This window comes from Hippocampus bargibanti, linkage group LG13, assembly GCF_051943395.1.
Source record: "Hippocampus bargibanti isolate YZ-2025 linkage group LG13, ASM5194339v1, whole genome shotgun sequence".
Taxonomy (NCBI): Eukaryota; Metazoa; Chordata; class Actinopteri; order Syngnathiformes; family Syngnathidae; genus Hippocampus; species Hippocampus bargibanti.
In genome coordinates, this window is record NC_142746.1 from 3,626,719 (window position 1) to 3,651,920 (window position 25,202).

General features: G+C 40.5%; 2 protein-coding genes across 3 annotated transcripts in view; one reads left to right on the plus strand and one right to left on the minus strand.

Moving 5' to 3' along the window:
- The window catches only part of vps8 (VPS8 subunit of CORVET complex), a 73,233-nt gene extending 70,064 nt beyond the window's left edge, over positions 1–3,169 (plus strand). The window contains exon 45 of the mRNA XM_089011752.1: positions 933–3,169. Within this exon, the coding sequence (XP_088867878.1) occupies positions 933–1,049 (117 nt within the window). The 3' untranslated portion in view covers positions 1,050–3,169. The remainder of the gene's footprint in view (positions 1–932) is intronic.
- A 327-nt stretch (positions 3,170–3,496) lies between these two features.
- Positions 3,497–25,202, minus strand: part of pcca (propionyl-CoA carboxylase subunit alpha) — a 37,582-nt gene continuing 15,876 nt past the window's right edge. For both annotated transcript variants that reach the window (XM_089011748.1, XM_089011747.1), the window contains 14 exons: positions 24,956–25,058; positions 19,801–19,895; positions 18,229–18,379; positions 16,348–16,491; positions 14,989–15,063; positions 14,828–14,896; positions 12,751–12,826; positions 12,468–12,681; positions 8,520–8,622; positions 5,973–6,071; positions 5,843–5,896; positions 5,639–5,779; positions 4,670–4,747; positions 3,497–3,834 (listed from right to left, as the gene is read on the minus strand). In XM_089011748.1, coding sequence (XP_088867874.1) covers positions 3,766–3,834; positions 4,670–4,747; positions 5,639–5,779; positions 5,843–5,896; positions 5,973–6,071; positions 8,520–8,622; positions 12,468–12,681; positions 12,751–12,826; positions 14,828–14,896; positions 14,989–15,063; positions 16,348–16,491; positions 18,229–18,379; positions 19,801–19,895; positions 24,956–25,058 — 1,471 coding nt within the window. In that variant the 3' untranslated portion in view covers positions 3,497–3,765. The remainder of the gene's footprint in view (positions 3,835–4,669; positions 4,748–5,638; positions 5,780–5,842; positions 5,897–5,972; positions 6,072–8,519; positions 8,623–12,467; positions 12,682–12,750; positions 12,827–14,827; positions 14,897–14,988; positions 15,064–16,347; positions 16,492–18,228; positions 18,380–19,800; positions 19,896–24,955; positions 25,059–25,202) is intronic.

A 25,202-nucleotide genomic window follows, 5' to 3' on the forward strand; every position in this document is an offset into this window, starting at 1 on the left:
CGTGCAAAGGCAGCACTTACCTGTACGTCCGTGTAAGCTCTCAGTCGTACAAGAGTGGTCCATCGATGAAAAGGTTTCTTCAGTCGTCATTTGTACTTCTTTGAAGGTGTCTGACGTTTCGCTTCTTATCCAAGATGCTTCGTCAGCGAACTAAAGTCTATTCTCATTTGACGACAATGAGGTTCAAATCTTAGCGAAAGAAAATAGATGTTTTGAAAGGGGAGTAAAAGAAGCTATTTATATAAAACACCAAAACCCTTCACTAAATCGCCATGGTGGGTTGAGGTTCAATTTGGATTGTTCCTCCAACCGACTTCCTAGGCAAAATAGGCTTAGTTATGCTGATGAAGTGATACCAGAGCAAATGGGGCAATCAGGCCAGTCGTAGACCCTATACTCGCGCAGGAAAATAGAAGCAGTCAGGACGATAGAGGTAATCAGTGTGGCCGCAGGGAGTAGTCCTCTGCTCCCCCCAACCTGAGAGCAGGCACCAATCATAACTCCAATCATAATATATCGCTCTGGACAGTAGCGATATATATATATATATATATATATATATATATATATATATATATATATATATATACATATACATATACAGTAAAGTCTCGTTATATCGATATTCAAGGGAGTCCGAAAAAATATCGATATAACTGGGACTATCGATATATCCGACCCTGTTTGCATGTAATTTTCTCCGTGCGTGCATAGAAATAGTATCGATATAACCGGGACTATCGATATATCCGATATCGATATAACGAGACTTTACTGTATATATATATATATATATATATATATATATATATAGGGCCAAAACTACCAGGAAAAAAAAATAGTTTGCTGACGAAGCCTCTTGGATAAGAAGCACTCACCTGTGTTTTTCTGACTAATTGTGTTGTTCTCTCTCTCTGTGATCCAACCCCCAGTTGTCCATCTTGACAGAGCTCTCTCACCGCCACAACGAGAGAGCAGGGATTTTCATTCAAGCTCATCCAGCACTAGAGGCTCTTACACTATCTCCTCCACCTCTTTTGGAAGAATAATTTGTTTTTGTTTTTCATCGTAACTCACATCGACTGTCGATAAAAAGTGAAAAGGGGAGGCCATTTTTTATCATCTACCTACCGCCACCCCCCCAACTTTGTCCAAGCTGTCCAAGCCGATGGATGCTAACAAAGCGCTCATATTGAAAAACTTCTTGTTTTGGTCATTTTGTTCCTCGTGGAGACTTTGCTCGCTATTTGTCGCCGCTAAATAATTAAGCATTTGTAATCGATTAATTAATCAATAAACAAATATAATAAATAAAGTATAAAAATAATATATAATATAAAAATAAAAAGAAGAGGGTAAGTTTAGGGGGTAAAATATTTGACCATCAGTATCAAAGCATCTCCCCTGAAAACAGAATAGATTTGATTATTCAACATATCGAGAAAAAAAGTGAGCATGGGAACATATTACAAAATGTACATGTTACAAAATTTTACCCTATCAACGTGAGTAACTAAAAATAACATTCAGTGTATTAGGTAACTCGCTAGCTATTTGCTATATAGCTATCTGTTAGCTATCTACTAGCTTTCTATCTATTTGAGTTACTTCCGGGTTGAGTGAATGCTGGCGTGTGTTGTTGCCGCTGCTCACCCAGAGAAAAAAACTTATCCTGTGACTGTAAAGTGACCTTGAGAGTTTTGAAAGGCGCTTAGAAATGAAATGTATTATTATTATTATTATTATTGAAATGTGGAACAATATTCTTTTGGCGGGAGCATGTCACTTTTTTTATCTTCATCCTGAACGGCCTGACCTCTCTAAAAGAAGGAAGAAGTGATTGCATTGATTGATTGAACATTTTCATCTTGTTTTTGTTTCTCAGGTACCGGTATGATCCGTGATGTTTGAATTATGATGTCTTGGGACTTTTGCTTTTTGATTTTGCTTTTTGTTTACTTTTTGGTAAACATGTACTCAATGTTTGAAAGTGTGTCATCATGAAATACACATTGTTCAAAATTATTTGTCATATGCTCTTTTAGTTATGCTGATGAGGTGATACCACAGCAAATGGGGCAATCAGGCCAGTCGTACACCTCATACTCAGGCAGGACAATAGAAGTAATCAGTCAGGACAATAGAAGTCATTAGTGTCGCCGCAGGGAGTAGTCCTCTGCTCCCCCAACCTGAGAGCACGGACCAATCATAGCAGAGTCTGGCACCACCACGTCTGGACAGTAGGGATATATATATAGGGCCGAAACTACCAGCAAAATATTTGTATTCTGACAAAGCCTCTCGGACAAGAATCGAAACGCCCGACACCTTCAAAGAAGTACAGATGACGGCTGAAGAAACCTCATCAATGTAAGATATTCCAATTGAAAATGGACCTTTCACCCCTCTGGAGTCCATGTGCAACATTTTAGCTGTTGGGGTTATTTTCACAGTTTGGGCTCTGGTGTAAAACTGTCCAAGTTCCAAAAATGATCAAATAATGTACACTACTGCACAAGGGTTAATATCGTCAGTGAAAGTCAAGCTCGAGCTCTCCACGTCACAGTTGGAAGCAAGTTGCTCATTTCAATCACAAATGGTCCACATCCGGCATCTGGCTGCCGCTGCTCACCCACAGAGAAAATTATCCTGTGATTGTAAAGTGTCCTTGAGAGTTTTGAAAGGCGCTTAGACATACAATGTAAAAAAACGAAAAAAAAAAATAAAAATGTCCACAACTGTGGCATCCGTTGACTAGATGAACAGACTTTATATGCTTGAGGACAACAGTTTTCTCATTTTTCTCATATTGGCAACTCGGCTTCAGCTGATAAATCCGCACATCAATATGAAAAAATGACGTGATCAAAGTGGCCCCCAAAAGATATATATATGCCCAAAGGATATACAGTGATACCTTGGCTTACGAACTTAATTGGTTCCCAGACAGTGTGTAACAAAGTGTATCCCAAAAATAAATTTCCCATAGGAAACCATTAAAATGAAAATAATCCGTTCCCAGGTCCCCATAAAACATAATTTTGTACTTTCTAATTTTCTCAGCCTTAAAACTACACAAAATATACCTTATTTTATGTAGAATAAATGTGCTATGGTATAATTAAAGAAATAAACTGTACTGTATAATGAAGTGGTTTTATTGACCTTTGTGATGGTCGTTGATGACTTGATGGAATGGATGGATGGCTTGATAGAATGAATTAATCATGGAGTTCATCAGCATCAAACACTTGATGAAAAACATAGCCTTTTTCTTTCACCATCTTGATGAATGATCCCTTGTAGGTGCTTTCTCTGCGATAATTTTACCTTGTTCCTCATTAATTGTGTTCTGTTTAGCTGGGTTGATTGCTTTTTGCATCAAGTGGACAGATAGCTTGTGCGGGTTATTTGTGGAGCCTGATTGATGGGATATTTTATACTGAGGTATCACTTCATGAAGCATGTGAAGCAAAAAAAGCAAATTAGTCTTAGAAAACTGGTGATATTATTTTATTTTTATGTTAGAATGAAAGTTGCTTGTTGAATTCTGAGAACTCAAACATCAAATGGATGATTGGGTAGCATAAGATTTGCTGATAAAGCTCAACACTCAGGCACTGTTGAGGTCACCATTCTCTGCAGATACTTAATGGTGACACGAGAGGTTCAAAAAAACTTTCTTCCTATTTTCGGATCGCCCCAAAAATATTGCATCCTATGATGGACTCTAGCGGTATAATAAATACCATGCTATGGATTGATTTATTCAAGCTCCACGAGCAAATCCCCCTCGCCAACTGTCTCTCCTGGCTTGCAGTGGACACGCTTGACCTGATGAGACACAAAAATAGGCAGCATTAATTGTATATATAGTCAATATGAATCGATGAGAAGGTTTCTTCAGCCGTCATCTGTGCTTCTTTGGAGATGACAGACGTTTCGCTTCTCATCCAAGAGGCTTCGTCAGTGAACTATTTTTTTTGGTCAACATCGCAGGGATAATGCTAGTGGGCCTTAATCTGCAGTATATACGTACCTAAAAGCTCGCAACCACTCATTTGACGACAATGAGGTTAAAATCTTCGCAAAAGAAAATAGATGGTTTGAAAGGGGAGTAAAAGATGTTATTTTCATAAAACAGCAAAACTTCACTAAATCGCCGTGGTGGGGTGAGGTTCAATTGGGATCGTTCCTACAATTGACTTCTTGGGCAACATAGGCTTAGTTATTCTGATGAGATGATACCAGGGCAAATGGGGGCAATCAGGCCATTTGTAGACCCCATACTCAGGCAGGACAATAGGAGTAATCTGTCAGGACAATCAAAGTAATCAGTGTAACCGCAGGGAGTAGTCCTCTGCTCCCCTCAAGCTGAGAGCAGGGACCAATCATAGCAGAGTCTGGCACCGCCACGTCTGGACAGTAGGGATATATATCTATGTAGGGCCGAAACTACCAGCAAATTTTAGTTCGCTGACGAAGCCTCTTGGATAAGAAGCAAAACGTCCGACACCTTCAAAGAAGTATAGATGACGGCTGAAAAAACCTTCTCATCGATGGACCACTCCTGTAAGACTGAGAGCTTACACAGACGAGTCAATATGAATATTTCTTTCACTCACTGGTGACTCGCTATTTATTATCTGTATTAAAGAGTTACACTGACCTTTGCCTGTTTGATGGCAGTCATACTGTTCTGCATTTTCATTGCTTCAATGACACATATCTCCTGGCCTTCTGCTACCTACATGTCCACAGGAACAGAACAAATGAAAAACACCATCACAAAATGATAGAGATTAGACAGAATAAGAAGTTATCATATTTAAAAGTTTCATGCTGACTCGACAACAAATAAAGCACAGAGAAACTTGGGGTCAATCTGAGGTCAACAGACACAGCCTGTTAAACTGTCATCTTCATCTAGGAGCTCTGGCCTTGGACAGAATTGAGGACTTGGGAAACTCCTTTATCACATGAGTAATTTACGACTTGAAACTGCTTCACAGGAAGAGCTCATTAGCCAGGTTACAAATGTATCAGTTCATGGAAAAGACAATGTTTTATTGCTTACAGCTGTTCGTGCTTAAAACTCAAGAGTTGTGGTATTCTAATCAAGAAAACTATGATTTACTAATGTATCACTTAAATTTGCATACACTCTCAAAGAATAACTTGGCAGAGGGCTGCAGAATGTGGTCTGTCATAAATGGCTGTGTATCCTGCCGGCAGTAAAAGACAATCTTTCTGTTTTCGAGCCTTGGTCCACAGTGTCCGATCGAACATCTCTGACACAATTGCTTCTACAGTGAGTGTTTCAAACTGCCCCAGTGAATATCAGATATTATTGGGGTGATAAGAAACTACTGTACAGAGTGATTACATTGTTTTTAATGATTTATTATTTTTAAAACAAAAGCGTCTTTTTTGAGTTATTAGACATTTTCCATGTGGGCCAAGTTACTTATTCATTGGACAGTAAAAAAAAAATCAAATTAAATACAGGAGAGCAAAAAAAAAAAAAAAGTGACCCCAATAACACTAAGGGCGAATGTATGTGTGTATGGATGGTCTTTGGCCATAGATGCAGTATCTTCTTCCTACGCAACGGGCACACAATTCACGCGTCATTTACCTTATCACCGGGCTTTACAGTAACAGCCACCACTGTGCCGGGCATTGGGGACCGTAGGATGCTGCTGGTGTCCTCAGGAACTTTATGCGGCATGTAAGCATTTAATTTTGCTGCCAACTTAGACAGAATGCGAACCTTAAACTGAAAAAAAAGAGATGTAATTAATTAATTATGAACAAAGTAGTGAGAAAGCCAAAAGCATACCGATGTGCCCAGGTATTGTAGAACTATTATTCCGGAAGCATCTCGGGATAGGCACTAGACCAACATATAAAACCATTGTGAGCACGCATGTAACCATGGGGGTAACAAAGCAGCACATTTTGTTCATTACCTGTAACATTCTGTGCTTACTATTGATAGTGAGCGGTAGAAGCGGGGAAGCTAAGTTCCATTGACCGTGGACCTCCACCTGTTCTCCATCAATTTGCACCTTCAAATAGAAAACACTTTGAGAATTGTGACATACAAGAGCTTCCAAAGGCATTGTCAACATGCAACACCTCAAACTGAATCTGTGTTGTGATAAGTCCACATTCATGTTTTTAAATGGACAAAATCCGACTTCAACGGACAGTTAGGACGGCGGCAAAAATCATTGGCACCGCCCTACCCACTCTCGAGGACTTGCACACTGCAAGAATCCAAACTAGGGCGCGGAAAATCCTACTGGACCCTCCGCACCCTGCCCACCACCTTTTCCAGCTACTCCCCTCAGGCAGGCGCTACCGATCCATGCGCACCAAATCCAGCAGACATTTAAACATCTTCTTCCCCCAAGCCATTAACTCTTTGAACTCTTTCAACAGTAGCCAAAATGGAACTGTATAGTGCCACTTAGCAGTTTTTTTTTTGACAACGATACTAGTGCAGCGTGTTCTACCGAAAACAAATTCCTTGTGTGTTCTACATACTTGGCAATAAAGATGATTCTGATTCTGAAATTGGATTGTTTTCGTGGTTCACTTTTCCCAAATCTTGTTTGGTCCAAACCTTATTCAATAATCGAGGCTGGCCTCATGGTCCTGTGGTTCGCATGTCATACAGTGATAGAGACTATTTAAAAGTCCCATGCTTAGCTGGCCAACCAAACAATAGGTCCACAGTAAAGGCTCAGATGGCCACAGTCAATCTGAGTGAAACAGACACATCCCTTTAAACTGTCATCTTCATCTAGGAGATCTGGCCTTGGACTGAATTTAGGACTTTGTCACAGGAGAACTTGAAACTCCCTCACAGGAAGTGCTCATAAGCCAGGTTACAAGTTTATCAGTTCATGGAAAAGACAACCAATTAAAATACAGTAAAGTCTCGTTATATCGATATTCAAGGGAGTCCGAAAAAATATCGATATAACCGGGACTATCGATATATCCGACCCTGTTTGCATGTAATTTTCTCCGTGCGTGCATAGAAATAGTATCGATATAACCGGGACTATCGATATATCCGATATCGATATAACGAGACTTTGCTGTATCTATGTTTTATTGCTTACAGCTGTTGGTGCTTAGAACGTCCAGAGACGTGGTATTCTAATCAAGAAAACTATGTTTTACTAATGTATCACTTTAATTTGTATATACTCTCAATAAATAGCTTGGCAGAGGACTGCAGAATTCAGGCGTCTGTCATGAATGGCTGAGTCTCCTGCTGGCAGTAAAAGACAATATTTCTGTGTCCGAGCCTTTGTCCACAGTGTCCAATCGAATCTCTCTGACATACGGGTAAGTGTGACATATTTTATTAGCCTTGCTGCCATTGCCTTTTTATTGAGCACCTTCATCGTTATTAAGTTCATAGTTGCTTGTTCTGTTGCCATAAAGGGACACAAGTCCAAAACCCGGATAAATACAGAAGGTTGTCCAGGAAGGGCATCCAACATAAAAGCTTGGTCTAAACAAAGATGCGAATCAAACCTCTGAGGGGTTTTCCCTAAAAGGAGGTGACAGGAAAAGAAGATATATATATATATATATATATATATATATATATATATATATATATATATATATATATATATATATATATATATATATATATATATATAAAACATCCGAGTCACGACCGAGTTCCATTCCGACAAAACAGTCGTATGTCAAACAGTCGTAAATCGAAAAGCATTCAAAATGGCTGACGCGAGGTTTATACGACAGGATAGTATACGATGTCAATCTATTGTTTTTAAGCAACGTTTTCTATTGAATACTATTATATACCAAAATGTTGACAGTTCATTTATAAATCTTATAACTTTTAGTGTCATTTTCATCATTTTATATTTCGTATTATCGATCTTTATTACTATGTCAGCACACACGCTTTCTGCTCACCAGAATACGCAGAGCTTCCCACGCATGCGAGATGTCCAAAAATCGCTCTCCCTGCTAACGGAGAAGTCACCCAACACACACACACTCGGACTCAGGCGGCCGCCGAAGCAAAAAAGTTCTACCGGTTGCCCTCTCCCCGGCCGTAGCCCACGCCGACGATCGGCCCGAACCAGGGGCCATCTGCAACGCCGAGTAGCAGAACGAACTGTCTCAAAGAGGCGGCGTGGCCAACCGTGAGTCCGATGCAGCGTTTGCGTTGTGGCGATCCGACCCGCTCTGTGAGGATGGACCCCTGGGGTTCAAAGGAAGGCTGCTTTTTTGCTGAACCAATCGGTCGATGAGCCTTAGCTCCCAAATGCTTACCCCAACTGACCCATAATTTGAGATGTCTGTCGTGTGGTGCCATCATATCACTTGGTTACGTTTTTTTGCCATTGAATGACCTTGAATACTTTCCTCGTGCACTGTAATTTTTGAATCAATAGCCTTTTTATGAAAAACGTGTGGCTGAAATATTAATAACTTTAGCTGAAACAAACTATATTCACCGTATAGATGGGTCCAGATTTATTAACTTCCACGTTGTGCCATTGCTCTCCCAGCTGCGCAGATAGCTGCCAGGAACTACTCTCAATGGGCATTGAAGGTACCCTGCAAGTAAAACAAATACAGTATACTGTAAATGATCATCAGCAGAACATGAGCTTCTTATCTCTGGGACTGACTAAAACTGTCTTGAATTTCATTAGCTAGTTCATAATGATTCACTCGAGTGACCAGTATGTGTCTTGTCAGTGTTGAATTAGATTTATTGAAATCCAAGCCTTGCTGACATTTCATTGCAGTCATCATTGCACCTGCTCTCCTCCCTTTTATTTCAGCTATTATTCACTCCTCATTGTCCACTGGAATTGTTCCTGTCCCTCTCAAAACCGCAGCTGTAACGCCAATCCTGAAAAAACTTGGTTCAGATCCCAATGATTTCAATAACCTACGTCCAATTTCGCATCTTCCATTTATCGCTAAAATTCTCGAAAAAACCGTCGCCTGTCAACTCCACTCTCACCTCACTCACAATAACCTCTACGAACAATTCCAGTCTGGTTTCCGTCCCCGCCACAGCGCTGAATCAGCCCTCATAAAAATCACGAACGACCTTCTCATAGCAGCAGATACCGGCTCCCTCTCTATTCTCATCCTTCTTGATCTATCTGCGGCCTTTGACACCATTTCTCACCCCATCCTGCTCAACCGACTCTCCACTCAAGGCGTGACACACACCCCACTTAGTTGGTTTGACTCCTACCTCACTGGCCGCTCACAGTTTATCCAAATTACCTCATTCACTTCACGGTCCTCCCCTGTGTCTTCTGGTGTGCCCCAAGGTTCTGTCCTGGGGCCCCTTCTCTTTATTATATACCTTCTTCCCCTTGGTGATATCTTCCGCAAATTTGGAATTCATTTTCACTGCTTCGCGGATGACACCCAGCTCTACCTCTCCAGTAAATCCGACGCCTCTCTTCCACCTGCATCCCTTATACTTTGCCTCTAAGAAATCAAATCCTAGTTTTCTCATAACTTTCTCAAACTAAACAGCGAAAAAACTGAACTTCTCCTTGTCGGTACAAAATTCACCCTTCACAAAGCTAACAGTTTCTCTCTCACCATTGACAATTCTACCGTGTCCCCCGCCCTTCAGGTTAAGAGCCTGGGTGTCATCCTTGATAGCACACTATCTTTTGACTCCCACATAAATAACATAACCCGGTCTGCATATTTTCACCTCCGCAATATCAATCGTCTCCGTCCCTCTCTCACCCCTCACACCACTGCTATCCTCGTCCACAGTCTCGTCACCTCCCGTATCGATTATTGTAATTCACTTCTTTTCGGGGTCAATCAAAAATGTCTCCATAAACTCCAACTAGTCCAAAATTCCTCAGCCCGGATCATCACAAAAACCCCCTCATTTCACCACATCAACCCTGTACTCCAACAGCTCCACTGGCTCCCTGTTAAACCCTGTATCGAATTCAAGATACTTCTGTTTACATTTAAAGCCATCCATAACCTTGCCCCCCCCTATCTGTCTGACCTAATTCAAATCTCCGTTCCTTCTCGGGCCCTCAGATCCTCTTCCTCCCTCCACCTCTACACGCCCTCTGCCCGTCTCACAACGATGGGGTGCAGAGCTTTCAGCCGCTCCGCTCCTAAACTCTGGAACTCACTTCCACCCAACATCCGCAACATTGACTCCCTTCCTACTTTCAAATCTCACCTGAAAACCCACCTGTTTAAACTTGCTTACATGGTCTAATTTATTATGCTGGTTTATCATTTATTGTTTTATGCATGATTTTACTGTTTGTGTGCTGTCTTTGTTGTAAAGTGTCCTTGAGTGTTCAGAAAGGCGCTTGTAAATTAAATGTATTATTATTTATTATTATCTTTGGAAAGCTCAACTCACAAGAAAGGCTTTCAGCAAAAACAGAAAACACTGGAACTTATATCGATGTGCAAACACCCAATGAATAACTTTTCAGCATTTTTTTTGATGGCAGGTAATTTGCTCACTCACTTTGAAACATTCCTATGGAACGGGAACTTAACATATAACGGCAATGCTCCCCCAATTCCCCACCCCGCCTCTAAACATGGTTTAATCACAGAGCCACGAAAGAGCCACAATTGTCCATTTCAGTTTTTTTTTGTGTTTACATGCTGTCAGAGATGTTCGATCGGACACTGTGGACAAAGTCTCACACCCAGAAAGATTGTCTTTTACTGCCGGCAGGAGACGTAGCCATTCATGACAGACGCCTGAATTCTGCAGCCCTCTGCCAAGCTATTTATTGAGATTATATGCAAATTTAAGTGATACATTAGTAAAACATAGTTTTCTTGATTAGAATACCACAACTCTTGAGTTTTAAGCACGAACAGCTGTAAGCAATAAAACATTGTCTCTTCCATGAACTGATAAATTTGTAACCTGGCTAATGAGCTCTTCATGTGAAGGAGTTTCAAGTCCTAAATTACCCCTATGATAAGAAGTTTCCCAACTCCTAAACTCTGTCCTAGATGAAGATGACAGTTTAACAAACTGTGTCTGTTGACCTCAGATTGACCCCAGGTTGTCTGTGCTTCAATTGTGTATTTGAGTCACACATGTTGACTAAGCATACAACAGCATGAAACTTATGAATATGATAACTTCTTATTCTCCATCACATGCATTTTCTATATAAGTAAACGATATGAGTGGCCACCCAGAGGCACATATGTTGGCTTGGACATCTCAGATTACCACTGGAACACCACACTCGAGCCATCGTTTTATTCGACCCAGCTACAGCCGGCTGAAAAGGCCAAGCGGCAGACCTCCCACCAGATGGTTTGAAATCGTACACAGCGGACCTGGCTCATGACTGTGGCCATTGGCGGGCCTTGGTGAAGCTGATGGGGTCTATGCACTACGAAAACCCTGCCAATTGACACCAGGCCCTTGCATCACAAGACCATTTATTACTGTATTATTTAGTGATACAAAGTACAGTGATACCTTGGCTTACGAACTTAATCGATTCCCAGACAGAGTGTGTAAGGCGAAAAGTGTGTATCCCCAAAAATATTTCCCATAGGAAACCATTAAAATGAGAATAATCCGTTCCCAGGTCCCCATAAAACATAATTTTCTACTTTCTAATTTTCTAAGCCTTAAAACTACACAAAATATACCTTATTTTGTGTATAATAAATGTGCTATGTATTATAATTAAAGAAATAAACTGTACAGTATAATAAAGTCTACCTTTGTGATGGTCGATGGCTCGATGGAATGGAGTGGCCGGTTTCATCAGCATTAAACACTTGGTAAAAGTGAAGAAGGCTACGTTCCTCATCATCTTGAGGAATGATGAAATACAGAACAAAAACAGTCGGCTGCCATTTTCTTGTTTGGAGAACGGGCTCGTTCGCGAACAACACATCACTCATTGTGGCGCTCCGTGTGTATCCCGAAAAATAGTTTGTGTGCCAAGGTAAATTTTTCATAAATTTAACGTTCGTAAACCGAAAAGTTCGTAAGCCGAGGTGTTCGTAAACCGAGGTATCACTGTACATGCATTTCTGATTTGTCCAAAGTCACAAGCCAGTCAATTTTTTGTGACCAATTTGTGCAGAACTCCTGGTTCACACAACTGCATCAACCAACCGGCCTTCTTACGTTTGTATTCTCAATCATCCCGGAAAGAAAGTCTCAAGAAACTTTTCAATGCATTTGTAATCTTTTGTAGAGAAATATGCACAAAAAGAATTTCCAGAAGGCTTTCGATGATGGACAAGATTTTTCAAACCGAGCTCTGAAACACATGGGCAGTACATTTAGACGACTGTGACTCGATCAAACTTTTTCATTTTTTGTTCCTGCCAAGGTATAAATTTGATAGCATGGATGGAAGAAAATATGGCCTGTTGTCATAAACGGGGATCCTCACCTTGAATTACCTCGGACGTACTGGAAACAGAACTGGGCTGTGACATAAAGTGCTGCTGCAGAGGCTATCAGTTCCCGTTGTTGTTCCACTTGCAGCTGGTGACCTTTAAAACCATCAGGGTAAACTTCTGGAAGGAAGTTTGTGCTAATGTCCCCAGAAATAAAGCGCGGATGGGTGATTATTTCTCTCAGGAGTGGAATGTTGTGGGTTACACCTGAAGGCAAAACCACACATCGTTATGACACAAAAGAAATGTTCATTCGTATCCTCAAAATCCTAATACCTCTGATAACATAGTTATCCAGAGCCTCTTCCATCTTGGCAAGGGCTTCTGCTCTCGTAGCACCATAGGTTATCAACTGCAAAGAGATACCAGAATAAATCAGAGCCCTAAATAGATCATTTAGGGCTTGGGTAAAAATTAAAACTGTGATTTTCTTTTATCTTATCTTCAATCTTTTAAACATGGTAATCACACAAAAAAATATTAATAAGCAGAACGATGAGAAAGAGAGACTCAACGGGGAAAAATGACAAGTGGTGTGTGTGTGGCTGTGTACGTTAAGTTGTGTTTAATTTAAGCAAAGGAATCAATTGCATTGAATGCAACCTACAGTGCGAATAAAGTTATTTATGACTTCTTCTTTTTCCTTTCGGCTTTTCCCTTCAGGGGTCGCCACGGCAAATAAGTGTCCTCCATCGAACCCGGTTTTGTGCATCCTCTTCTCTCACACCAGCTACCTTCATGTCCTCTTTGACAACATCCATAAACTTCCTCTTCGGTCTTCCTGTCGGTCTCTTGCCTGGCTGTTCAAGGCTCAGCATCCTTTTTCCCGATATAGCCACTCTCTCTCCTCTGGACATGTCCAAACCATCTCAATCTGGCCTCTCTAACTTTCTCTCCAAAGCATCTAATATGAATATTGACTCATTCAATGATTAATCAGCCTTTTGTGTGCACCCTTTGTGGCTTCCATCCTTGCAGAAATTTAGAAGTCTAAGAAATATGGTGAGGCCATGAGAATGTGAAGGGAGGGGAGTCTGAACCGAGGTGTGTGCGTGCGTACACGTTCGCATGAACAGCAGTGAGCAGTGGATGATCGAGTGCTGAGGCGCGTTTCGCTCAAGTGGTGTCGCTGCAAGCAAAATAACCAACCGAAACATGTGTTCGTTCAATCTTGTCAACTAAATTCCAGATAAATATACTAATAATACATTGTATTTATAAGGGCCTTTCAAAATTCTCAAGTTCACTTTACAGTCACAGGATCAGTTTTTCTGTGGGTGAGCAGTGGCAGCCACACGCGCACACATTAACTGATCCCGGAAGTAACTGAAGTAGATAGAAAGCTAGCTAGCTAGCTAGCCAGCTATTGGATAGCAAATAAATAGCTAATAGATAGCCAACAGCTAGCCAGCAAGAAGGCTTACAATCAGCTAGACCGCTAATAGCTAGCTAATGGATAGCAAATGAATAGTGAATATAGCCAGATAGCCAACAGCTAGCCAGCTAGAGAGCTTACAATCAGCTAGACAGCTAATAGCCAGCTAATGGATAGCAAATAAATAGTGAATATAGCCAGAGAGCTTACAGTCAGCTAGACAGCTAATAACTAGCTATCTAGCCAATGGATAGCAAATAAACAGCGAAAATAGCCAGATAGCCAACAGCTAGCCAGCCAGACAGCTTACAATCAGCTAGACAGATAATAGTTAGCTAATGGATAGCAAATAAATAGCGAATATAGCCAGATAGCCAACAGCTTGCCAGCCAGACCGCTTCCAGTCAGCTAGACAGCTAATAGCTAGCTAGCTAGCTAATGAACAGCAAATAAATAGTGAATATAGATAGCCAATAGCTAGCCAGCCAGACAGCTTACAATCAGCTAGACAGCTAATACCTAGCTAATAGATCTCAAATAAATAGCGAATATAGCCAGATAACCAACAGCTAGCCAGTCAGACAGCTTACATTCGGCTAGACAGCTAATGGATAGCAAATAAATAGTGAATATAGATAGCCAATAGCTAGCCAGCCAGACAGCTTACAATCAGCTAGACAGCTAATAGCTAGCTAATGGATAGCAAATAAATAGCGGTAGCCAACAGCTAGCAAGCCAGACAGCTTACAATCAGCTAGACAGCTAATAGCTAGCTAGCTAATGGATAGCAAATAAATAGTGAATTGAGAGTTTTGAAATGCGCTTATACATGAAATTAATATAGCGAGATAGCCTTAAATCTAGGGCAATTTTTCCTTAAAATTTCCGGATGTAATTTTAATGAAAATTTAAAATATCTGGAATTCCAGGAAAATCCTGGGGACTTTTATCTCCGTCAAGGGGAAAAAATGGACCAACCTTAGAAATCATAGGATCATAATAAATGCTGATGTCACTTCCTTCCTGGATGCCACTGTCCACTCGAACCTGCCGGTCACAAAAAGTTTTCAATTGTGAAAAGGTTTATTCGAATAAAGATGCATTGAATATAGACAGCGTACTACCAGCCAACTACCTACATTGTTGAGATCTGTTGGCTCTTTGTATTGGGACAACCTTCCAATAGAAGGGAGACCAAATGACTTGTAAGGGTCCTAAAAGAAAAAGAAACATGCTAAGATGAATTGCAATTTTAGATTTGTGTAGTACTGTACAAGAGCAGTAATATGAGGAAAACATGAAAATGGATGTAGTGAAAGAAAACTGAAATGGGAAAAATACAAAACCTCAGTCTAGTTATACGAACTAATACTTTTGCGTAAGCTCTCAGTCATACAGGAGGTTTCTTCAGCCGTCATCTGTACTTCTTTGAAGGTGTCGGACGTTTCGCTTCTCATCCAAGTGGCTTCGTCAGCGAACTAAAATTTGCTGGTAGTTTTGGCCATATATATATATATATATATATATATATATATCCCTACTGTCCAGACGTGGCGGTGCCAGACTCTGCTATGATAGGTCCCTGCTCTCAGGTTGGGGGGAGCAGAGGACTACACTGATTACTTCTATTGTCCTGACTGATTACTTCTATTGTCCTGCCTGATTATGGGGCCTACGACTGGCCTGATTTCCCCATTTGCTCTGGTATCATTGCATCAGCATAACTAAGCCAATGTTGCCTACCAAGTGTTTTGTAGGAACAATCCAAATTGAACCTCACCCCACCATGGCAATTTAGTGAAAGGTTTTGCTGTTTTATGAAAATAGCTTCGTTTACTCCCCTTTCAAACTATATTTTCTTTCGCTAAGATTTTAACCTCATTTTCGTCAAATAAGTGGTTGCTAGCTTTTAGGTGCATATGTACTGCATATTGAGGCAGATAACCATCTATTTTAGTGTTTATCGGTTAACACTTTAAGGCAAAGATTAGTGCATCCAAAAGATAGGCTGCCAAATGAAAAATAAAGTAATGTAGTTTATTCAATTGTAAAAATGAAAATTGTAAAGAGCAATACATTGGGGAGACATAAATTCTCAAAAAAAAGACTATCAACATCGCAGGGATAATACTAGTGGGCCTCAAGCTGCAGTACATATGCACATAAAAGCTAGCAGCCACTCATTTGACGACAATGAGGTTAAAATCTTAGTGAAAGAAAATAGATGGTTTGAAATGGGAGTAAAATAAGCTATTTTCATAAAACAGCAAACCCATTCACTAAATCGCCATGGTGGGGTGAGGTTCAATTTGATTATTTTTTTTCTCCTCAGGCTGTGAACTACTGTATAATTAAAGTCTCAAAATGACAGGTTGTTGTTTAACTGATAAGGCTGATACTTAATTTTTAAATAGTTTGAAGTCTTGAAGGATGCCATGGCTGATTTTGAGAACTTTACAATAAATGCAACAGTGTGGAGAGAGATGAGCAAGTCAAACCTCAGCATAGACTCGGCTCTCAAAGGCCCAACCATTTATTGGGATATCTTCCTGTTTGTGCTGCAGTTCGTACCCTTTCGCCACTCGGATCATCTGCTCAACCAGGTCAAGACCTGTAATACACTCTGTAATGGGATGTTCAACCTAGAGACAAAAGTTAAGAAAACTGGTTTTACTACCGTATTTTCTGCACAATATTATACTATAAGGAATACCACATTATAATGTGCATAAAGTGAATAGAAGCCTCAATGTTGGCCATTTGCATTACGTATTGAGCATCCAATAGATCTGACAACCGACACCTCCGGACAAGTTGCGTCCATAATTTGTAAAATCACTTCAAATGACTTCTACTGAGCGCATTTTACAAAGATTCCACCGCATATAGCTATATTTTACGTTTTAAGACTCACGCTGACTATTCATGAAGTCTTGTTTTCGAGTTGATGACGATGCCGGAAGTGACGTCACATTTGGTACGCCCCTGACCGAGAAAGCGACACACAATGCATTTTGGGTACTTTTTTTGTCTGAAAACACAGTGTTGATCGCGAAATTAGAAGTAAAACTACGTAAATAACGCGATGGTGAATCGTTGTGTGCTAAGAAGCTAACCAGAGTTAGCGATTCGGCGCTTGGATAGCAGAAGTTTTGATGCTTACTCATTTAGTCACACTGCATGCTAAGCTCACCTGGTGAAAGAGAGAAATCGCCATATTAGTGGAGCAAAACGATCGGACAAACATCCACTTTCCACCGTGTCATTTGTTACTCTGTAGCGCTGTCGGAGCTTTCTCTCTCGTCTCAACATCTCTGATGTTCGTGTGCTTGTTCGAATTGTGGCGGTCTCCTTTGTGTGTGTGTGCATAAAACCCACCCCTCTGTCTTCTACCACAGATTTTAACCAATCACGGGAAGCTTTACGGCTCGTATAAGCGGCTCTATATAATGGATGAAACGCAGCTTGTGCGCCATCTTGTGCATTTTCTGGGCGCTACATCGGAGTGCAGATCTTCACCGGTTTCTTCGCTTGCAGACGGCTCGAATTGATACGGAAGGACTTCTTTAATCAATCGCAAAAACTTATGCTTTACTCTTCAGAATTATTTGAATCATATTCATAACTGGATGAGTAACAAGAAAGCATCTTTTCCGAATCTGAACGCTCTGAAGCCATTGTTTTGATTCTGGAGCAAGGCAGTTTGTGGGTGGGCCAGGATCGCCTGATTCGCCCTGGTTCTCGATGTGACGTCACGAACAAGGGGGCAGGACTTTCTGAATGTCTCCAGTTTCGCGCTCATTGGAGGCAGTTTTGGGCAACTTTAAGTAATTTTTATTGGTGTTTTGCATTTCACTAAACACATCAGCCCGCATGTTTTGGGGATTTTAAGTGTCATAAAACGTTTTTCTGATGTCAGTTGGGAAACAAAAAAATGGTGTCGGTTGTCCTTTAAAACCCAAAAGCTCCTCACCATGCATGGAGGGTTCCATCCCAAATCCAACACCCTGAGACTGTACACAAGCCATAAGGAAGGAGGGTGGGGACTAGTGAGTGTCAAGATGACCACCACTATCAGATTTCCAATTTTCTGAGCTGCAGCCAAGACCATTTAGATATTTAGTGCTGTAGAAGGTGTTAAAAAATGTTTGAGCTTTGGAACAAGACGGTTTCAGTTCCAGTCCCTTGGAGGACAAAGACATTAGAGGGCGGGGGCAACGCATTGTTGGAGATACTAGCTTGCTTACAGACTATTTTCCAAAATAATTTGATTTGAGTTTGATTTTTCTTTTGTGTCTTGATGTGTATATTGAGTTCAATTTCAAACATACAAATAGACTACATGTGAAATAATTTCGGACACATATGTCAGCATGGACCTGCAACCGTGTATTCATCTCCAAGAAGTAGAAGTTCTTCGAAGAATCGATGAGGAACTCGACTGTACCAGCAGAAGAGTACTGCACAGCCTTGGCAAGCTGAACTGCTTGCTCACCCATCGCTTGTCTTGTCTGTGAGTCCAGGAAAGTACTACAAGAGTCAAAGTTGGAGAACAAGATGACGTATTTCTGTTGGACATTAAAGGACAACCGACACCATTTTTTGTTTCCTAACTAACATCAGAAAAACGTTTTATAGCATCTAAAATACCCAAAACATGCAGGCTGACATTTTTAGTCAAATGCAAAACACCAATAAAAATGAGTTAAAGTGTCCCAAAACTACTTCAAAATGACCCTGGAAATGGCGAGTTTGAGAAGGTCCCGCCCCCTTGTTCGTGACGTCACACCACAACATCTCGCCTTGATCAAGAATCAAAACAATGGCTTCAGATTCGGAGAAGATGCTTTCTTGTTACTCATCCAGTTATGAATATAATTCAAAAAGTTCTGAAGAGGAAAGCATACATTTTTGCAATCGATTAAAGAAGTCCTTCTGGATCAATTCGAGCCGTCAGGACTCCAGTGTAGCGTCCCAGAAAATGCACAAGACGCCCAAGCTCCATTGGAAATGGGCTGATTTGTCTGCTGGGCTGAATTTGTGTCAACTAGTATCAAATAGTAGTCTGGGTGCAACACACAACGATTCGCCATCGCATTAATTATGTGTTTTCCTTCTAATTTCGCCATCAACACGAATCTCGGTCAGGGGTGTTCCAGGCGTGACGTCACTGAAACTCGAAAACAAGACTTCCTGAATATTCAGCGCGACTCTTAAAACGTAAAATATAGCTATATGCCATGGAATCTTTGTAAAATACACTCAGTAGAAGTGATTTGAAGTGATTTTACAAATGATGGACACAACTTGTCCGAAGGTGTCGATTGTCCTTTAAAGTACTTATCGAAAACAACAATAAAAAACCCCAGTGAAGTGTCAGATGAGCAGAATATGAGACTTTCGCCCCAACTCTTCAGTTTGGAAACAGGGTGTTGCTTGCTCTGACAAAGCAAAACAATCCCTGAAGATTTGATGGTCATGATTTGTTGAAAAGAAAAATAGTGATATGACCGCTGAGAGGGACTGATCTGCAGGGACGAGCGGACAGCAGGCGGCGTAACTAGCCTGTCAGATCTGACAGGTAGGTCACACCCTCATAGTAACATCCGATGAAAAAGGCGCGTCACAACAACATCCGTGACACTCTGACGAAGGCGGAAGTATACGCCGAAACATGTAAGGTAATTCAACACCAAAAAAAGCCACTGTCGGTAAGAAAAGAATGTGTTGTAAATTAAATCTACAATCAATTTGTCTGTTAATTAAATAAATGTTTTTTTCTTTCTTTTTAACTACTTGACAAAATCCTTACTTCAGGTTCCTGGAGGAAAAAAAAATCAAATTCATAAAATGCTTCTGAAATGAAGTGATTAGTAAACCAGCTTTGAATAAATTAATATGTTATAAGGAAATATTTTTTAAAAAAGCAAACTGCATCCTTTCTTGCTAACCTGGGAGCTTCTTCCACGACCTTCTGGTTCCTCCTCTGGATAGAACACTCTCTCTCATTCAACCAAAGAGCATTACCGTGTTTATCAGCCAGCACCTATGAGAAGAAGCATAGCTCATTTAAGAATGATTTGTGTAACAATAAATGACTTAAAAAAAGAATGTAATTACTCTGCAAAATATCCCTATTTAAATTGCTAAACATTTGTTTTATTTGGATCTAGTATTGAAACTTACAGTGATACCTCGGTTTACTAACGTTTCGGTTTTTGAACGTTAAATTTATGAAAATTTTACCTTGGCATACAAACAATTTTTCGGAATACACACGGAGCGCTTCAATGAGTGATGTGTCGTTCGCGAACGAGCCCGTTCTTCTAACAACAAAATGGCAGCCGACTGTTTTTGTACATATTCCCCGCCCCCAGTCTTCGGTTAAAACCACGTGATTGGTCAAGAACGCGGCAGTGAGGGGTGGTGGGGTTTACAGATAGAGAGAGAGTGAAGCCGCTCTCCAAAAAGAAAATGGCTGCCGACTTTTTTGTCCTCTATTCCCTGCCCCCAGTCTTCGGTTAAAGCTATGTGATTGGTCAATAACGCAGCAGTGAGGGGAGGTGGTAAAAGGGGTAAGTGGGGAGGTGGTTAAAGAGACGACAGTGAGAGAGTTTCAACTTCAAAGGCAGTGTAGACTGCAAGGCAGAGTGTAGACGTCAATGTTAAAATATCCAATCAATCAGGCTCCACAAACAACCCGCACAAGCCATCTGTACAGTTGATGCAAAAAGCTATCAACCCAGCTAAACAGAACACAATTGATGAGGAACAAGGTAAAATTATCGCAGAGAAAGCACCTACAAGGGATCATTCCTCAAGATGGTGAAAGAAGAGGGCTATGTTCCTCATTAAGTGGTTAATGCTGAGGAAACCGGACACTCCATTCCATTAAGCCATTAACAACCATCACAAAGGTCAATAAAACCACATCATTATACAGTACAGTTTATTTCTTTAATTATAATACCATAGCACATTTATTATACATAAAAGAAGGTATATTTTGTGTCGTTTTAAGGCTTAGAAAATTAGAAAGTAGAAAATTATGTTTTATGGGGACCTAGGAACAGATTATTCTCATTTTAATGGTTTCCTATGGGAACTTATTTTTTGGGATACACACTTTTTGCCTTACACACTGTCTGGGAACCAATTAAGTTCATAAGCCAAGGTATCACTGTATTTGCACTCAAAATTTAGCAGAACCCCAAGAACACTTTCACTAATCAAACCAAATGTTGAATGCTTGGGATCACGTGCAGAAAACAAGCCTTTCCAAGCTGGCATCCAGGGCCGGAAAAATATTATCTGCCTGCTCCTTACTTTGAGATTAGCTTTTTTTGCACATTAATCTCATTTGAAATGTTTCAGATCATTAATCCGATTTTCGCACCTCTCAGACAACCTTATTAGCAACAGATTGATTTAAAGAGAACATCATTTACATCAGGGGTGTCCAAAGTCGGTCCTCGAGGGCCGCCGTCCTGCCAGTTGTCCAGCTCTCCCAGGAGCAATGCACCTGATTCAAATCATCAGGACCATTTTGATGCTGCTTCAGAGCTGGCTGATGAGCTAATCATTTGAATCAGGTGTGTTGCTCCTGGGAGAGCTGGAAAACAGACAGGACAGCGGCCCTCGAGGACCGGCTTTGGACACGCCTGATTTACATTGTAACTGACAGACAAAATTAAACTGCAAAACCCAATTCCACACCCAAAATAAGTTAAGATGTGTGAACCACAAATAAAAATAGAATAAAATAATTGAAAAATCCCGATCAACCAATATTCAATTTAACATATTACAAAGACATGTAAAGGACAACCGACGTCTTACAAGTTGTGTCCATAATTTGTAAAATCACTTCTACTGAGCGCATTTTAAGATTTCACTGCATATAGCTATATTTTACGTTTTAAGACCTGCACTGAATATTCAGGAAGTCTTGTTTTCGAGTTGATGATGATGCCTGACATGACGTCACGTCTGGAACGCCCCTGACCGAGAAAGCGACACACAATGCATTTTGGGTACTTTTTTTCGACTGAAAACACCGTCTCGATCGCGAAATTACAAGGAAAACTACATAACTTGATGGTGAATCATTGTGTGTCGCAGCCAATTGCGGTAACACGCATAAAGAAGGTGTAAGTTTACACAAATTCCCAGCGGTCAAATCAGCCCATTTCGAACGGAGCTTGTGTGCCATCTTGTGCATTTTGTGGACGCTACATTGGAGTCCAGACGGCTCAAATTGATACGGAAGGACTTCTTTAATCGATTGCAAACATTTATGCTTTCCTCTTCATAACTATTGGAATCATATTCATAACTGGATGAGTAACAAGAAAGCATCTTCTCAGAATCTGAACTCTCTGAAGCCATTGTTTTGATTCTGGGGCAAGGCAGTGTGTGACCAATAGTGACGTCACGAACAAGAGGGCGGGACTTTCTGAATCTGCCCAGTTTTCGAGCTCATTTTGTGGCAGTTTTGGGACACTAAGTCATTTTTATTGGTGTTTTGCATTTGACTAAAAACATCAGCCTGCGTGTTTTGGGTATTTTAGATGCTATAAAACATTTTTCTGATGTGAGTTAGGAAACAAAAACATGGATTTTTTTTATTCAAATGCAAAACACCAATAAAAATGACTTAAAGTGTCCAAAATCTGCCAAAAATTGAGCTGTGAATTGTTTGCAATCGATTAAAGAATTTATTCCGTGCCATTTTGAGGCAACATTTGGGGGAAATGTCTCACCCAAAATGAGGCAGAAAATGGCCACCGAGCTCCTGTGAGGAATGAATCAGTCCGTTTCCACAGGCTGATAAATTCCTTACATGGAGCTTGGACGCCCTCTTCTGGCTGTTTCTGGTGCAACATGACGTTTTCAGACCAAACAAGCACAGCAAAATGCATTGACGTGATGGAAGGACTGCTACAACGTGTGACGTCACGTACGGACTCGTCACCAACTCAAAAACAAGACTTTCGGAATATTCAGCACGAGTCTTAAAACGTAAAATATAGCTATATGCGGTGGAATCTTTGTGAAATACACTCAGTAGAAGTCATTTGAGGCCATTTTACAAATTATGGACACAACTTGTCCGGAGACGTCGGTTGTCCTTTAAGATGTTGTGTCAACCAATATTCAATTTAACATATTACAAAGACATTTAATGTTGCAATTAATCCACATTTTTTTAGTTTCACTTATTAATTGAATTTGATGCCTGCCAAAAAAAAAGCTGGGGTCGCGGGATGTTTCCCACTGTGTTAGATTGTCCTGTTACTTTTATCCATCCATCCATCCATCCATCCATCCATCCATCCATCCATCCATCCATCCATCCATTATCCGAGCCGTTTATCCTCACAAGGGTCACAGGTATACTTGAGGCTATACCAGCTGTCAAGAGAAATTATTTTGTCTAATTAGATGGAATTCTTTCACATTATTCTCCGTCTTATAATTTCAGATGCACATCAGGCTGAGTCGGTGAAACCGACGTATTTGCACTTCATAATGCGGCACTGACTTTCAATTGGTAACAGTTCGGGACTGCTGGTGGAACAATCTAATACTTGCACTTTGTTTTACAATGAAGCCACACTCTTGTGACATACGAAGAATGTCTGCAAGACAGAACTAAACGTAGGTAAAGGTATGGACAAATCAGTAGCCAAGATATTTTGGGGAACAAGCCGCAGGGGCTCTTGACTATCAAGTGCAAAAAAATCGACAGGATGGGAATGCAGAATGAGAGTTGATTTTTATAAGCAGATACACAAGGCAAATACAGTAAAGTCTCGTTATATCGATATCGGTTATATTGATAATACTGCTTATTACGATACTAGTTTCATTTCCCGTGCACATTTCTAGTCTTTTTATGTATAATTAGTTCCGTTTAGTACGATTCATGGTTATTTCCGATAATCCGGTTACTACGGTGCTTTTTTTCATCTCCCGCCGGCCATTTTGTTATGTTTGTATCGATACAAAAGATACTTAAGGTGAATCGATATTTGCTTAGGGGTTTCTATACAGTACTACCATTATCGAAATCTGTATCGGTCGCGCCGTTGGTCACGTGGCTTGGTCACGTGGCTTGGTCACGTGACTGGTCACGTGGTAGAAAAGGGCATCTGCTACACTGCGCAAGGCACGGGAGCTGGTCACGTGACCAACTCACGTGGTTTCGTGTGTATTTTGCATTGGTTGCACTTTTGAAAGGAAATAGTCATTAAAAAAGTGTAAAGACATTTTTATTTTATGCATAAGTTTATTTTTCACTTCACCATTTTACAAAAAGCATGCTAGATATGCAATCCATGAACCCAATGATAAAATTACATGCCAAATCAAAGATCCCCCATTTACATATCCCCCCTGTAATGCAGTTCGGCGCAGGACGGATATATCGATAGTACGGTTATATCGACATTTTTTCTGACTCCCGAGAATGTCGATATAACGAGACTTTACTGTATTTGGAAATAAATATTTATGCAAGGGTGGTACAAGCAGTTATTAGGCTCAGGGGGCAATTACATCTCCACATAGACCAAGAGACCATATTTATTCCGTAATTAATCTGATTTGAAATTTCACGGAAGCTGCGGCCCGGTAATCGAGTGGATAGCACGCTAGCTTCACAGAGCAGAGGTCGTGAGTTCGAGTCCCACTCCCCGGGGAAGCCATTAGAAGGTTTCATCCCCTCCACATTTTACATATAGAGCGCACAACAAATTAATTAATAACTAGTTTTCAAAATTGAAGTAAAAAATAATGACTGTTATTGTGGTTTAAATGGAACAATTTGAAATTTTGGTTCGGTTTAGCAAGCATCATGTACGTCTGTGTAAGCTCTCAGTCGTACAGGAGTGGTCCATCGATGAGAAGGTTACTTCTACAGATGACGGCTGAACAAGCATCATGTAATTTCTCAAGTGTGATTTGCTTTCCAGGGCCGATTAAAATGATGTGGCGGGCCAGATTAGTCCTCCGGGCTTTGACTTTGATGCTGGTATACAAGATTTGTATGCAAAAATGGATGAAACACATAAAAATATTTTCTGTACACTTACTGCGGCATACCTGAATCTCTATGTGTCTTGGGTTATCGATGTATTTCTCAATAAGAAGTCTATCATCCCCAAAGCTTGATGCTGCTTCTTGGGATGAAAAGCGGAAGCCTTCCCTGTAATAACAAACAAGCAAACACACAAACACATTACATGGTTTTAGTCAAATTATTGCCAACATAATATGCTGGAACTACTGAGGAATAGCTGTGAATGTCTTTGTGTGGATGAAAGAGGAATCTGAACGAAAATGCAGAAGA